Source organism: Microtus oregoni, unplaced genomic scaffold, assembly GCF_018167655.1.
Source record: "Microtus oregoni isolate MIOR12 unplaced genomic scaffold, Mior012 000004F_ref0000308, whole genome shotgun sequence".
Lineage (NCBI taxonomy): Eukaryota > Metazoa > Chordata > Mammalia > Rodentia > Cricetidae > Microtus > Microtus oregoni.
The window spans coordinates 48,459,445-48,475,488 of NW_024543063.1; the positions used below are offsets into that span (position 1 = coordinate 48,459,445).

The following is a 16,044-nucleotide window of genomic DNA, read 5'->3' on the forward strand; positions in this document are numbered from 1 at the left end:
GGGTGTGTCGAGGGCACCCTGGGCTTGCTCCTGCTCTTCCTTTATCAAGAGGACAATTCCCAAGTATTCATTCCACTCATCTATGGGAATATCACAGTACAAACCTCCTTAGAAAAGAAACCATAACTTCCATAGCTTTCTGTTTTTTGCTCTCTGTCCCACACCTACACAGGACCTGTGACTCCAAAGACAGTACACATGGTGACCCCAGGTTTGAGGTGACGGTTGCTGGTATCAGAATAATTAGCTTCTGAAGCTATGTTGTGCCTTGCAATGAAATTATAAAAGGAAGTCACATCGCAGAAAAGCATTTGCCCCACCTGCTGAACCCTGGTTCCTACCAGTTCTGCTTAGTTGCAGCTCTCCTGCAACTTTGCCCCGCCCAACAAGCTCCCGCCTATAAATCTTAGGGTTCAAATAATTGTCCAGGCAGAGCCCACATATTCTACTTCCTGCACACAGTGCATCCCATAACAGCACAGACTCAGGCCTCAGAGCTGATCATGCCGTCCTGCAAACTTCGTGGTTGGCTGATTGCTGGAGCCTGTGCACTTCTGTTAATTGCTGTAGCCTGTGGGCTTGTGTTTCTTCTCCGCGCGCACGGTGAGACTCCTTACGTGGGTGGTGGGGGCCAGAGTTGCCAATTTTGGCAGAGGCAGAGGCTGAGGCTGTGGTAGGAAAGGTAGCAAGGGCGGAGGAGTAGGTAGAGACGACAGAGTGGAAAAGTGGCCCCTATAGCCCAGAGAGTCAGTGATGTCTGAGGACACTCAATAGAACAGAGGGCTACTCTGCCAAGCCTGGGCTTGAAAGTCAGAAGGAAGAGTGTTGGGGACAGAGAGCCAGATGGGCCATGTCCCCTTTCTGTATAGGGTTGTGCCTGTGGCTGGAGCTCTTACTGACCCATTGGTAATAATAAAATAAATTACACCTTCCTACTAGCATTGAACTCCAAATGGGTCACCCTCTCGGACAGAGAAGCATCACGATATTCTCCAAACAATCCTAGGAAATTTTCCTGGCCCTCAGTCATACAGTTCTCCAGCCCTACAAGAGTTGCCCAACTGAGAGGCTCATATTCCCTTCCCATTCTCTGACCTTTGGAAAAGGTACAATTTGGAGTCCGAGGCAAAGGGAATGTGCTCTGTCTTCAGGTTTATGAATAGGTGAGCCAGGAGGGTACTGTGCCTGGCATCAGTGTGCAGCCCTGAGGCCTCCTGCCAAAAAGCATTCAAGCCTGAGTCATGCTGACCTCCTGCTAGGCCTCCTCAATCAGATTTACCCTAAGGAGGCCATAAAGACCTCACTGTGACTCTTCCCTGCTGTTGTCCAGATTCTGAGATATCACCAGGACTCCTGGACGGGAAGATCTGCCCAACTCACTCTTGGCTTATTTGAACATTCTTCTTTGGATCCTGGGTTCAGAATCACTGATAACTATAAGAGGGCACAGAGTTGTGCACCACCAAGGCCAGGCTCATCCATGGGACATCAAGATAAGATGGGAGTGAGCTGGTGTAATGGCACACACCTGTAAATGGTGTTCTAGATGAGACAGAGAAAGTGGAAGGCTTTTCAGCTGCAAGCCAGCCTGGGCTACACTGCAAGAACTTGTCTGGTGGGGTGGTAAATGTAGAAATGTTAAAACAGAATACCACAGCAATTTCAGCATCGGTAATAATTAAGATGAGGTGGATATCTGGAAGTAAACTTGGCCAGCAATGCTTACCATAGCAAAATCAGGCATTTAAAGTATCACATAAACGGTTAAACGGCAGTCTCATCAATGGTGACTTGGTTTTAAGTATGACATAGATGACATTAGTTTATTTAATTACAGGAAAATTTTTGTAACTTTTTTTAAACTTTTCATAGGCCTCCTTTTTCCACGTACAGCCGTTATAAAGACACAGTAACTCTTGAGAAGGTGACACGTGTAATTAGAGATGTGTTATCCTTTCCCCACATGCCACTCAAAATCAGAATCTCTACTTAGCTGGGTGGTGGTGGTGCATCCTTATAATCTCAGCACTTGGGAGGCAGAGGCAGGTGAATCTTTGTGAGTTCAAGGCCAGCCTACTCTACAAAGCAAGTTTTCAGACTGTCAGAGATTTTACACAGAAAAACCTTGTTTAGAAAAACCAGGGGAAAAAAAGATAAAAAAAAGAATCTCTCCTTAATAAACTTCAATGCTTCATTTTTAAATAAAAAGGAAAATGTATGCATAGTTTTCTTTTTAAACAAATTTACCACAAACCGTCCCTTTCTGGGCTATTTTCCTGCCTCCTGACTGAAAGTACACGCACTCCAATATGTGGGATTCCATGGTGAGCTTTTCTTGGGGGTGAAGCATCCTGGCTGTAGCCTGACTCTTAGCAAACCCATTTCAGCAGGTTTTGCCTGTTGCTGTAGCAGTGACAGATTCTAGTGACCCATGTCATCAGTGATCTATATAAGCAGATATGGTTTGTGGCATACTGTCCTGCAGACAGTGTGTCCCTGGAGATAGGAGTGAGTTTTCACCACTGGAAAGATTTTGGCAAATGGCCTTCTGGCCCCTGAGAGTGCTTGTTGCCTTGGCTACTTGTTACCACATCAAGTAGCACCAAACATGCCATCCATGTTTATCAGGTGTGGAAGATTTTTACTCTTTATGGAAATAAAACAGGTGTAGTAAGAGACCACTTGTTCATTCCTGGATGCTCAGCCCTGAAACAACCACATAAAGAGACCATATTATTTGCAATAGTATTTGTCCAGTAGCTTAAGCACATTTTTAGCTAACTCATATCCTAAACTAACCCATTTCTATTACTCTGTGAATCACCAGTGGCGATGTCTTACCACCAAGGTTCCAACTGGCAGCTCATGTCTTTCCCCTCTGGTGGCTCCATGGTGTCTCCTTGACACTATCCTCTTTCTCCCAGCATTCAGTTCAGCTTTCCCCACCTACCTCTATTCTGCCCTGCACATGCCAAAGACAGTCCTTTATTAACCGGTGGTATTCATAGCATACTGAGGGGAATCCCACATCAGACAGGTCTGCCAAATTCTTCCACACTGGAACATGGTGCTGTGGAGACAAGTTGCCAGGGAGGTGGGTACGTGGAGAAGGCTGAACTGAAGAAAGCAAGAAAGAAGTAACATCCATAGTGTGAAGGGAGATGGTTGGGCAAACCCAACCTTGATATCGCATGTCACTTACAGGTGAAGACTCAGCCAACCCCATCAGGACTACCCACACGGGACAGGTGCAGGGAAGTCTTATCCATTTGAATGACACCAAAGAGGGTGTCTACATCTTCCTGGGAATTCCCTTTGCCAAGCCACCTCTAGGAGAGCTGAGATTTGCACCTCCTGAGCCTCCTGAATCATGGAGTGGTGTGAGGGATGGGACCACCTACCCGGCCAGGTAAGTCCTCCTGAGACCCAGAAAATGTCAGGTCCTGAAATGGGCAGGAGCTCAGAACCTGACCAGACTGTAGTGCTTTCTCCATCTCCAGCCCTCCATTGCATTCTCTCTGTGATGGGATATGCTGCAGATGCCAGAGAAAGGCCAAAGTGATAATGGTTCCTTAGCAAAATCACCCTCCACAATCACTGTACCAACCTATAGGAGTCCAGGTACCATTGGCCAAGAGACAAGTATATGTCTTCCAACTAGAGATTCTTCAAGAGAAGACAGATCCTTGAGAGTCTGGATGTGAGGTGAAGGATGTCCCACCAACCATGTTTATCAATGCAGCACCTATATGGGTACAGGACACAATACCCAGACTTTGGAGAGTACAAAAAGAAATGGTGTCATTACACACACCAATAGTTTTCACAGAAGTTCATCAATATCCCATCATCAGGAAGAGTGCGATCCAAAGACCCATCTGGCAGTCTCCCTAGAAGTTTTCCCAAAGTCTGTGACATTTACCTGATTTGGAAGAGCTTTTGGAGTAGGACCTCATGTTATCAGGACATCATGGGGCCAGAAAGAGGGGTTTTTGTGGCTGAGATAAAATATGTGCTAGGCGTCTGCTTTTAATTTTAACTACCGCACATCTCTTAGAATAACTGTCATTGTCCTCAGGTGTCTACAAAATTCTGGGACAGTGGTTTCAGAAAATCTGGCAATGATAAAACGGAGCATACCTTCCATCTCGACATCTGAGGACTGCCTGTATCTCAACATCTACACACCAGCTCATGCCCGTGAGGGCTCCAAACTGCCTGTGAGTGGAAGCCATACTCAGATCTGGGGGTGGGCATTTCTTCGGGATGATTAAAAGGGGGCAAAATCAATGTGAGACTCTGATGAGAAACCCTCCCTATCAGGTATCCAGGAAGGCCTTCTCTGCCATGCAGCTAAACCCTAGGTATGGGACACAGAGACCTAAATACTCTGGGAAGTCAGTGGCTATGGCTCCTTGATCAACTCAGGTTTCACACTACCTACCAGAGGCCTGAGAGCTAAATCCTAAGCTCTTGCAAATTTATTGGCATGGACTATCCATTGTGTCAATGATTTTTTTTCTCTTGTTTTGAGAAAGGGTCTCTCTATATAACCCTGGCTGACTCATTATGTAGACAAGGCTGGTCTCAATCTTTGATCTCTGCCTCCAGAGATATGGTAATTCTTTAGTTGATAATAGATCCTCTATCATATATTAACTCTTCTTTGAAAGTCTGGTATAATTCTTCGATAAAAGCCATCTGCCCCTGTGGTTTTTATTTTTTTTTTTAGTTGGGAAAATTTTAATGACTACTATTTCACTGGGGGTTATAGGTATATTTAAATTGTTTTTCCGATTGTGATTTAACTTTGGTAAGTGATACCTATTGAGAAAATTATCCATTTCATTTAGATTTTCTAATGTGGTGAAGTATAGGTTTTGAAAGCATGTCTTATAGATTTCTTTGGTGTCTGTTGTTATGGCCCCCTTTCAAATTTTATTAATTTGATTATTCTGATTTTATGGTTTTTTTCTTTGTATGTTTATTTATATAATGAATTACACGGATAGATTTTGGTTGTTGAACCAGTCCTGCATCTCTGGGATGAAGCCTGCTTGATCATGACGGATGATTTTTTTTATGTGTTTTTGGATTTGGTGTGCCAGTATTTTGTTGAGAATTTTTGCATCGATGTTCATGGGTGAGATTGGTTTGTAATTCTCTTTCTTGGTTGTGTCTTTGTGCGGTTTCAGTATCAGGGTAACTAGAGCCTCATAAAACGAGTTTGGCAATGTCCCTTCTTCTTCTATTATGTGGAACACTTGGAGGATTATAGGTATTAGCTTTTCTTGGAAATTCTGGTAGAATTCTGTACTAATGTCATCCAGCTCTGGGCTTTTTTTTGGGGGGGGCGGCTTTTGATGACAGCTTTTAGTTCCTCACAGCTTATAGGTCTATTTAAATTGCTAACCTGATCTTGATTTAATTTTGGTTTATGGTATCTATCTGAAAAATTGTCCATTTTTTTTACACTTTCCAATTTGTGTAGTGCAAGTTTTTGTAGTAAGACCTGATGATTCTCTGAATTTCCTCAGTGTCTGTTGTTATGTCCCCCTTTTCATTTCTGATTTTGTTAATTTGGATTCTCTCTCTCTCTCTCTCTCTCTCTCTCTCTCTCTCTCTGCCTTTTGATTAGTTTGGTTAAGGGTTTGTCAATCTTGTTGGTTTTCTCAAAGAACCAACTCTTTGTTTCATTGATTCTTTGTTTTTATTTTGTTGATGTTAGCCCTCAATTTGATTATTTCCTGTCTTCTACTCCTCCTGGGTGAGTCTGCTTCTTCTTTTTTTTTTCTTTTTTTATTGAGAAAAGGAGAAAAAAAAAACAAGTTTCCACCTCCTCCCAGCCTCCCATTTCCCTCCCCTCCTCCCCCCCTAAGCCCCCTCCTCCCACCCTTCTCCCCCTCCCCCACTCCTTTCCCCCTCCCTCTCCAGTCCAAAGAGCAGTCAGGGTTTTCTGCCCTGTGGTAAGACCTAGGACCTCCCACCTCCATCCATAACTAGGAAGGTGAACATCCAAACTGGCTGGGCTCCCACAAAGCCATCACATTACATAGGATCAAACCCCCATGCCATTGTCCTTTGCGTTTCATCAGCCCTCATTGTTCGCCATGTTCAGAGAGTCCAGTTTTATCCCATGCTTTTTCAGTCACAGTCCAGCTGGTCTTGGTGAGCTCTCAATAGATCAGCTCCACTGTCTCAGTGGGTGGGTGCATCCCTCGTGGTCCCGACTTCTTTGCTCATGTTCTCCCTCCTTCTGCTCCTCATTGGGACTTTGGGAGCTCTGTCCAGTGCTCCAGTGTGGGTCTCTGTCTCTATCTCCATCCATCACCAGATGAAGATTCTATGATGATATGCAAGATATTCGTCAGTATTGCTCAAGGATAGGGTCATTTCAGGTTCCCTATTCTCAACTGCCCAAGGAACTAACTGGGGACCTCAGCTTGGGCACCTGGGAGCCCCTCTAGGGTCAGGTCTCTTGCCAACCCTAAAGTGGTTCCCTTAACTAAGAATTGTGGTTCCGTGCTCCCCTGTCCAACCTTCCTTTATCCCAATCCTCCTGCTTTCCCAAGTCCCGACCTCCTTCCCTTCTAACTTTTCTCTCCCCATCTCCCCTTACCCCCAACCCACCCCACCCCAAGATCCCAATTTTCTCCCCTGGCCTGGAGGGATGGCTCAGCCGTTAAAGGCTAGGCTCACAACCAAAAATATAAGAGTCTGCTTCTTTTTGTTCAAGAGCTTTCAGGTGTGCTGTTAAGTCACTTAAGTGAGCCTTTTCTGTTTTCTTTATGTGGGCACTTAGTTCCTTCAAATGAGGCCAGCAGTCTCTTTGTGTCTTGGCCCAATCCTTGCAGTGGCTGTCTGAATATTTGGGAGTTTTTCTTGGTCTACTCTGCATTGTCAATGTCTGTTTCAGAAAGCCTCTGAGGTCTCTATACACCAGATCTCTTGGTCTTCTCTCCTAGTTTGCTCTCTTGGTGCTCTCTTAATCCCATCAGTGTTGTGGCATGCTCTTGATCCCCTCAGTATCATAGCAAGCTCTTAGCTCTTAGGTGGGGCTCCAGTGGATGGCTTTGGGCTTTGGGGGATCCTAACCACAGGAAACTTTGTACTGGCTGGCTAAAAAAGCCAAGGGAGTTGGGGAAGGGGGCTGGGGCATTGTCCTTCTGGGAAGGTCCTAGTGAGTGGGGTATCTTGCCATGTAGCCGTTCACTCACCTCTTAGGTCTCCTCAGTATTGGAGCAAGCTGTGTTTCAGAGTTCCATTGAGATTGCTGCCGAATATCAGTTATATTAATTTGGCTGATAAAATCAATTAGCTCTAGTATTTCTCTGTTTAGTTTCTGCCTGGATGACCTGTCCATTGGTGAGAATAGGGTATTGAAGTCTCCCACTATTATTGTGTCAGGGTCAATATGTGATTTAAGGTCTAATAGTGTTTCTTTTACAAAAATGGGTACTCCTGTGTTTGGGATAGATGTTAAGAATTGAAATGTCATCTTGGTGTATTTTTTCTTGTGATGAATATGTAGTATCTTTTCCTAATACTTTTGATTAATTTTATTAAATATGAAAATGACTACACAAGATTGCTTCTTGGGTTTGTTTACTTAGAATATCCTTTTTCAACCTTTTACCCTGAGCTAATGTCTACTCCTGATATTGAGGTGTATTTCTTGTATGCAGCAGAAGGATGGATCCTGTGTTTGTAACCATTCTGGTAATCTGTATTGGGGAATTGAGTCCACTGATATCAAGAGATATTAATGATCAATGATTGTTAATTCCTGTTACTTTATTGTTGTTGTTGTTGCTGCTGCTGATGCTGGTGTGTATGTTCCATTCTTTTAGTGTTACTAGTGTGAGTGTATTTATTGCTTATGTTTCCATGTGTGTAATTAACCTTAGTTTAGAGTTTTCCTTCTAGTACCTTCTTTATGGCTGATTTGCATCTAGATATTGTTTAAATTTAATTTTATAATGGAATGTCTTAAGATGATTGAAAGTTTTGCTGGGTATAGTAATCTTGGCTGGCACCTGTGGTCTCTTAGAATCTCCTGCACATCTGTCCAAGACTTTCTGTCTTTTAGAGTCTCCATTGAGAAGTCAGGTGTAAATCTAATAGTTCCGCCTTATATGTTACTTGATCTTTCTCCCTTAAAGTTGTTAATATTCTTCCTTTGTTCCATATGTCTAGTGTTTTGATTATTATGTGCTGAGGGGACTTTTCTGGTCCAATCTATTTGGTGTTCGGTTTGCCTTTTGTACCTGTATATGCATTTCCCTCTTTAAGTTAGGAAAATTTTCTTCTATGGTTTAGTTGAAGATATTTTCTAGACCTTTGAACTATTTCTATTCTTCTCCTTCCTCTATTCCTATTATTCATAGATTTGTTCTTTTCACAGTGTCCAGATTTCTTGGATGTTTTGTGTCAAAATTTTTTTCAGATCTACATTTTCTATGGCCAATGTATTTATTTCTTCTATTGTATCTTCAAAGTCTGAAATTTTCTCTTCCATCTCTTGTGTTCTGTTGGTGAAGTTTGCCTCTGTAGTTCCTGCTCACTTCTCACTCCCAGGATTCCCTTGGTTTGTGTTTTCTTTATTGTTTCTATAACCATTTTAGTGTCTTGAACAGTTTTATTTCTTTCCTTCAACTATTTTTATTTTCTTTAAGGGATTTATTAATTTGCTCTTTAAGGACCTCTTTCATCTTCATATTAAAGTCTTTTTCAGTTATGTGGGAATATTTAAAACCTGCTGTGGTAGGATAGCTGGGCTCTGTTGGAGACATATTGCCTTGCCTGTTATTTACTGTGTTCTTATGCTGGTATCTAGCCATCTGAGTTGGGGGTGACTATAGGTCTAGGTGTTGTTTTCTGGGTTTCTCTTTGTTTTTGTGAGTTTAGTTACTTAATTTCTGTTTCCTCTCTGGATTTTTAGAAAGTATGTTGCCTGCTCGGTCAGTGTGTTCCCTGAGAATGCTGGGAGGAGAGGAGAGGTTCTATTGCAGTGCTAGGGGTGACCCTGAGAATTGGGTCTGGGGGAACAGAGAGTGGGGAAGGTCCACAGGCAGCCTACCTGGTCCCAGAGCTCTGGTATTAAAGGTATACATCACCATGACCAGCTATGTGCCAATGATTTTTTGTTAATAATCAGGAGAATCACTGATGAATATACCTGTTTTCATTCCATTTAATAGGGTCTGAGAGCAGGGGTGTTATTACTCCAGATTTAGAGCCATTAATTCAGGCTTGGGTCCTTAGAGAAGCAGAGAGACTAGCAAGTATCCTGATGGTACTAGAGCCCTATCTGTGGTCCAGGTGAGGATGTCCTGAGGAGTTTTGTCTGTGTGTCTAAGTACACTGAGCCAAAGCATTAGGTAAAGTAGAGACATCCCAGGTGGAGCTTGAGCTGGGTGGGAACCTCCTGGCATCTGACTTGATTTCCACAGGTAATGGTGTGGATCCATGGGGGTGCACTGGTTGGGGGTATGGCTTCTGCGTACGATGGATCCTTGATGGCAGCCAGGGAGGATGTTGTGGTGGTCACTATCCAGTACCGCCTGGGTGTTCTGGGCTTCTTCAGGTGAGTCTGGGGCTACCCTGCACTGTAAGGTAGAGGATGAAAGAAAATAAGACAGCCCTGTGATTCCTTCTCTGTGTCTTCATAGCACTGGAGATGAGCACGCCAGAGGGAACTGGGGCTACCTGGACCAAGTGGCCGCGCTGCGCTGGGTCAGGAAGAACATCGCCCACTTTGGAGGCAACCCTGACCTTGTCACCATCTTTGGCGAGTCTGCAGGTGGCACAAGTGTGTCTTCACAGGTTGTGTCCCCCATGTCAAAGGGACTCTTCCACAGAGCCATCATGGAGAGTGGAGTAGCCCTGCTGCCTGACCTGATCTCTAACACCTCTGAGGTGGTCTACACAGTGAGTCACTTCAGCCATTGATGACCCTGCAGCCTCAGCCTCCACCCTCTGATACTCTGGGAGTTTTCTCAATTGGGAAAACAAGGGGTGTGGGAAATAGTTTCTTTCAGTACTTTCTGAGAGATTCAAGGGTAGGAATCCATTTCTCTCTATACAGGCTGGGTGTAATAATCATGTATAAGTACCTTGTAGTGTCCATCATATTCAGAAACAAATACATATGGGTTGAAGATATGGCTCAATAGGTAAAAACATAAGGACCTGAGTCCAAATTCCCTCAGAAACCAGAAAAAGCTGCATGGAGAAACAAGTGTGTGATCCTGGTATTCATAGGATGAGGTAAGAGGCAGAGACCAGAAAATCCCTGAAAGGTCACAAATAAGAGACTCTTGTAGGCAGGAAGAAATAAGAAAAGATCATTTCTCAAATAAGATGGGAAGTGAGGACTAGCAACCAGATGGTGTCCTTGAATCTTTGCATGGAAACCATGGTACAGGCATTCCTGAAGTCACACGCACTCGTGGACAAACACACATAGCTTACGCTTTAAAGTCTTTAGGTAGAATGACCCTTCTGGCTGTCACATCTGAGCAACAAGAAAATGGGAATTTCATACTTACTCTATTTCACCAGCACAAAAAGTGTGATGTGATATTTGGGCACTATGCCAATCAACTGGGGTTGGGAAAACGCCTCTACTTGCCTGAAAGGATGGATCAACTCCTGCCTGATCCCTTTACAGAAAGTGGCCAGCTTATCTGGTTGTGAGACTGTGGACTCAGGGACCCTGGTGCACTGTCTGAGAAACAAGAGTGAAGAGGAGATTCTGGCTATTAACAAGGTTGGGAGAGTTGTGTGACTTGGAGGACCTGGTCAGTGGGATGTGGGAGAGTCAGTCCTTACTACTCTAAACAAATTACCTCTGCTCCATGGTTTGGCATCCTCTTAATCACGTGTGCAAAATAAATACCAAATATCCTAATATATGTAGAATCTCTGTCAAGGGTGGAGAAACATCCTGAGACAATTAAATAGGGGTAGGGGTAATGGTCAGGGTTTCTCAGTGGACATCAGAATTGACCTCCATCACTGACCTTGGATGTCCCTCAGGTCTTCACTCATATCCCTGCTGTGGTGGATGGAGAGTTCCTACCCAGGCATCCCCAAGAGTTGTTGACTTCTGCGGATTTTCACCCTGTCCCCAGCATCATTGGTGTCAACAATGATGAGTTTGGCTGGGGTCTCCCTATGGTGAGGCACAGTTCCAATTCTCTGAAAGTCTGGGGACTCATAAGATGAGCAGTGAAAACTTAATCCATATCCAGCTGACAATATACTGAAAACTGTCCTCTCTTTCTTGCAGATGTTGGGGGTTGATCAAATAATAAAGGAGATAACCAGAAAGACCCTACCAGCTATTCTGAATTACACAACAACAACACAGATGGTGAGACACCTTGAGTACTGCCTCTAATAGAAAGAGCCACTATGTATCCTTCTCAGACAGCATGCCTACAAACAAAGATTTGTGTGTGTATGGTATGTTGAGGGCTCACCTCAGAACTTATACCCTCTATACCATATCTTATCCCTGGCCACATTCTCCACACTGAGGCTGCTGCCTATCAAAACAAGAACCTGCCAAAACTCATTCTTCCTGATTCCCTGCTGTAGATGTTACCTCCTGAGTGTAGTGACCTGCTAATGGAAGAGTATATGAACAACACTGAAGATGCTCAGACCCTCCAAATACAGTACAAGGAAATGATGGCAGACTATTTGTTCGTGATTCCTGCACTCCAAGTAGCAAAGTTTCAACGTGAGTGCATCTGTGATGAGGCCTAGTGGGGACGAGCTCAGAGCAATGGGTCCCATATAAGCTTAATAGTGTCCAGGCCCGCGCTCATGTCTGGGTCACATCTCTGGTACCAAACTCCCGGGACCATTTCATCAGCATTTCTTTATTCTAGTGTAAGAGAGAGGGGAGTGACATCAAGATACAGACAAGGAAACAGGTTGCTGATACTCCATTAATTTGGCAAAACTACTAAGCTGGGAAGGCCAGGATCACTGTTTAGCCAAAGGCTTTCCCATAACTAGTGATCCAGCCTGGGGCCACTCACTTGACAATTATAACACCAGATAACTGTATACCGACATAACTTATCACTAAGGGTTAGGAAGGAAAGTTAAGGTGAGGGAATACTATGTAACCATGTGTCCGAACTTCTAGGTTCCCATGCGTTTGTCTACTTTTATGAATTCTGTCATGTGCCCAGCTACGTCAAAGATGTGAGGCCACCCCATGTGAAAGTTGACCATGGCGATGAGATGGCCTTTGTTTTTGGGTCCTCACCCTTGGACATGAAACGTGAGTCTTTCTTGTGTTTCATGAGCTGGATGGGGTCACAGGTGGGTACCTGATGGGCAACTGAGCTCCGTCCAGTTGAAATAAATCAAGGCTATGGGAGAGGACATAATCAAGTAAGCACCCTTTCCACACTCAAAAAACAATACCCAGATTAGAATCTGGACCCTTCCAAATATAATCTATTGCCTTAGTTACTTTTCTATTGTTGCGATGAGATACTATGATCAAGTTGGCTTATAGAAGAAAGAGTTTATTGGGACTTAGAGTATCAAAGGGTTAGTTAGAGTCTATGACAATCAAGGATGGGAGAATAGCAGCATGCAGGCAGGCAAGGCATTGGAACAGTAGCTAACTAAAAGCTTACATTCTGATCTACAAACACAAGGCAGTGAGAGCTAACTGGACTAGACTGGACTTTTAAACCTCAAAGCCAATTTCCGGTGATACACCTCCTCCAAAAAGGCCATACCTCCTAATTCTTCCCAAACAGTTCCACTAACTGGGGACCACACATTCAAATATGTGAGTCTATAGGATTCATATCATTTGAGCCACCACACCTATGTTAGATGGAATGAGGACACACTGAGCAGAGCTGAACCTGGAGGCATCAATTAGAGGTGTGGGTGGCTCCAGGATCCTTGGTGGTGAAGGAGGAAAAGAGGGCTAGAGTTCAAGGTCAGGCTACAGGAAGGATGGTGATTGCAGAGCGGGAATAGGCAGTTGCATTAGGTGGCTGGGACCTGAACCTCTGTCTTCCCCACAGCTACAGCTGTCTTCACTGAGGAGGAGGAGCTGCTGAGCAGGAGGATGATGAAGTACTGGACCAACTTTGCAAGGCATGGGTGAGAGCACCCCCCTCCCTCAACCTCCCTCCAGTGGTGGGTCCCTATCTAGGGCTCCATTGGTGGTTGATAACTTCATTAGCATGCATGGATAACTCATCACATGATAGAGTCCTCCTCACCCCAGGGCACACTTAGGTACATTGTACATCTTGGTTACTGTTCACAAGGCAATGAGCTATGGTATAGTTCTTTAGATTTTTGCCTTTGAGTGGGAGACCCAAAATTATCCAGGTAGTCTTGCCCCACATGGAACAGACACTCGTAGGTGAGGACACGTGCCTCATCCGTTCCCTCAACTATTGGCCCAATTAGTCTACTACCCTGACAAATTGGGAGAGCACAATGGTGAGCATGATCTTACCATTTCCTGATGGCTGGCATATCCGCAGGAACCCCAACAGCGAGGGTCTACCTGACTGGCCCGTGATGGATGATAATGAGAAGTACCTACAGCTGGACATCCAGCCTGCTGTGGACCAAGCCCTGAAGGCCAGAAGACGGCAGTTCTGGACTCAGACTCTGCCCCAGAAGATCCAGGAGCTAAAGGGGTCTCAGGATAATTACAAAGAGTAGTACCCCGTGAGAGGAATGGTGTTGAGGACTGAATATGCATGGGGTCAGCCGAACATTCTTAGAGAATCCCGGTTAGAGTCTAACAGTCACATCACCTTCCCTTACCTCTGCAATTGTCCATTTGGTCTGCATGTACGACAAACCCTTGGTGTGTCCCTCGGTCCTCAGCATGCTGGGACACCTTTTATGAGACTCCGTGAATGCTCCCATGACTGTAGATGTGTGACCCCTAAGGGCCCCAATCTTCTTTCAGTGTCCCCTGGGACAACGCCCTTTCCTTCCTTTCTTCATCTGCTCTCATCCTCTCTCCTCTTCTCCAAGCCCCAGACAGTCTTCAGATGAAACAGAAGCTTTGGAAATCTTTATTATATGGGAGTGGACTGTCAAAATCCTATGTTCTCTCAGCAAGTCTCATGTCTTCTTATTTGTAAGTGGCCAATAAAGAAACCTAATAGCCAAAGTCCTACCTATTGTTTTCATGTGTTCAGTCAGGTTGTTGTTCCAAAAATTCACAAATTGCAAGCTGAGCTCTGTAATAGGTATCTGTGGATCCTGCAATCAGAGACATAGGCAGAAAGATTATATGATTCCCGCAATTTCGGGTCAGCCTGAGCAACATAGTAAGACCAACATCTCTAAACAAATTATAATCTGGATACCATACAAATAGCAAGAAATTGTATAAATGCTTATAAACCAAGAAATCCACAGTCAAATGCCATCAAATTTGCTTTGTGGTGAGAGTTAGGCCTTTGGCTCAAAAGATTTCACATTGCATCCTCGTTGAATAGAATGAGAAAACGATACTCTTGGATCTTCCCAGAGCCATAACTCTTAATAACATTGGATCAGAAATTAGATTTCAGCAAATAAATTTGATCCCATGGCTTTCAGACCATATCTCATAAAGGTCTCTGACATCAGTCACAAATGATGCCAACTTGTAGTAGTAGGAGCGGAGGGGCTGCGTCCCCGGCGCCCGGCCGCCCGCAAGGCAGCTAGCTTTACCCGAAATAATTACACGGAAACTGTATTCTTTTTTTTAAAATTTATTTATTTATTAAGGATTTCTGCCTCCTCCCCGCAACCGCTTCCCATTTCCCTCCCCCTCCCCCGATCAAGTCCCCCTCCCTCATCTGCTCGAAGAGCAATCCGGGTTCCCTGACCTGTGGGAAGTCCAAGGACCGCCCACCTCTATCCAGGTCTCCTAAGGTGAGCATCCAAACTGCCTAGGCTCCCCCAAAGCCAATATGTGCAGTAGGATCAAAAACCCACTGCGATTGTTCTTGAGTTCTCAGTATTCCTCATTGTCCGCTATGTTCAGCTAGTCCGGATTTATCCCATGCTTTTTCAGACCTGGCCTTGGTGAGTTCCCGATAGAACATCCCCATTGTCTCAGTGTGTGGCTTTCAGACCATATCTCATAAAGGTCTCTGACATCAGTCACAAATGATGCCAACTTGTAGTAGTAGGAGCGGAGGGGCTGCGTCCCCTCGTGGTCCTGAGTTCCTTGCTCGTGTTCCGTCTCCTTCTGCTCCTGATTTGGACCTTGAGATTTCTGTCCGGTGCTCCCATGTGGGTCTCTGTCTCTGTCTCCTTTCAACGCCTGATGAAGGTTAATATTCATGAGGATGCCTATGTGTTTTGCTTTTGGATTCACCTTCTTATTTAGCTTCTCTAGGAACATGAATTATAAGCTCAATGTCCTTTATTTATGGCTAGAAACCAAATATGAGTGAGTACATCCCATGTTCCTCTTTTTGGGTCTGGCTTACCTCACTCAGGATAGTGTTTTCTATTTCCATCCATTTGTATGCAAAATTCAAGAAGTCCTTGTTTTTTACTGCTGAGTAATACTCTAATATGTATATATTCCATACTTTCTTCATCCATTCTTCCATTGAAGGGCATCTAAGTTGTTTCCAGGTTCTGGCTATTACAAACAATGCTGCCATGAACATAGTTGAGCATATACTTTTGTTGTATGATAGGGCCTCTCTTGGGTATATTCCCAAGAGTGGTATTGCTGGATCCAGGGGTAAGTTGATCCCGAATTTCCTGAGAAACCGAAACACTGCTTTCCAGAGTGGTTGCACCAGTTTGCATTCCCACCAGCAATGGGTGAGTGTACCCCTTTCTCCACAACCTCTCCAACAAAGGCTATCATTGGTGTTTTTTATTTTAGCCATTCTGACAGGTGTAAGATGGTATCTTAAAGTTGTCTTGATTTGCATTTCCCTGATGGCTAAGGAAGTTGAGCATGACCTTAAGTGTCTTTTGGCCATTTGAAGTTCTTCTGTTGAGAATTCTCTGTTTAGCTCA

The 16,044-nt window shown here is 44.3% G+C and overlaps 1 protein-coding gene across 1 annotated transcript; it reads left to right on the forward strand.

The window, feature by feature from the left end:
* The first annotated feature begins 503 nt into the window (after nt 1-503).
* On the forward strand, nt 504-13,722 carry LOC121446763 (acylcarnitine hydrolase-like). The gene is made up of 12 exons (XM_041649536.1): nt 504-603; nt 3,205-3,409; nt 4,079-4,220; nt 9,453-9,586; nt 9,672-9,934; nt 10,677-10,771; nt 11,041-11,181; nt 11,294-11,377; nt 11,605-11,749; nt 12,164-12,301; nt 13,074-13,146; nt 13,539-13,722. Exons 1-12 carry the CDS (start codon nt 504-506, stop codon nt 13,720-13,722), a joined length of 1,704 nt encoding a protein of 567 aa, XP_041505470.1.
* Nucleotides 13,723-16,044: the final 2,322 nt, after the last annotated feature.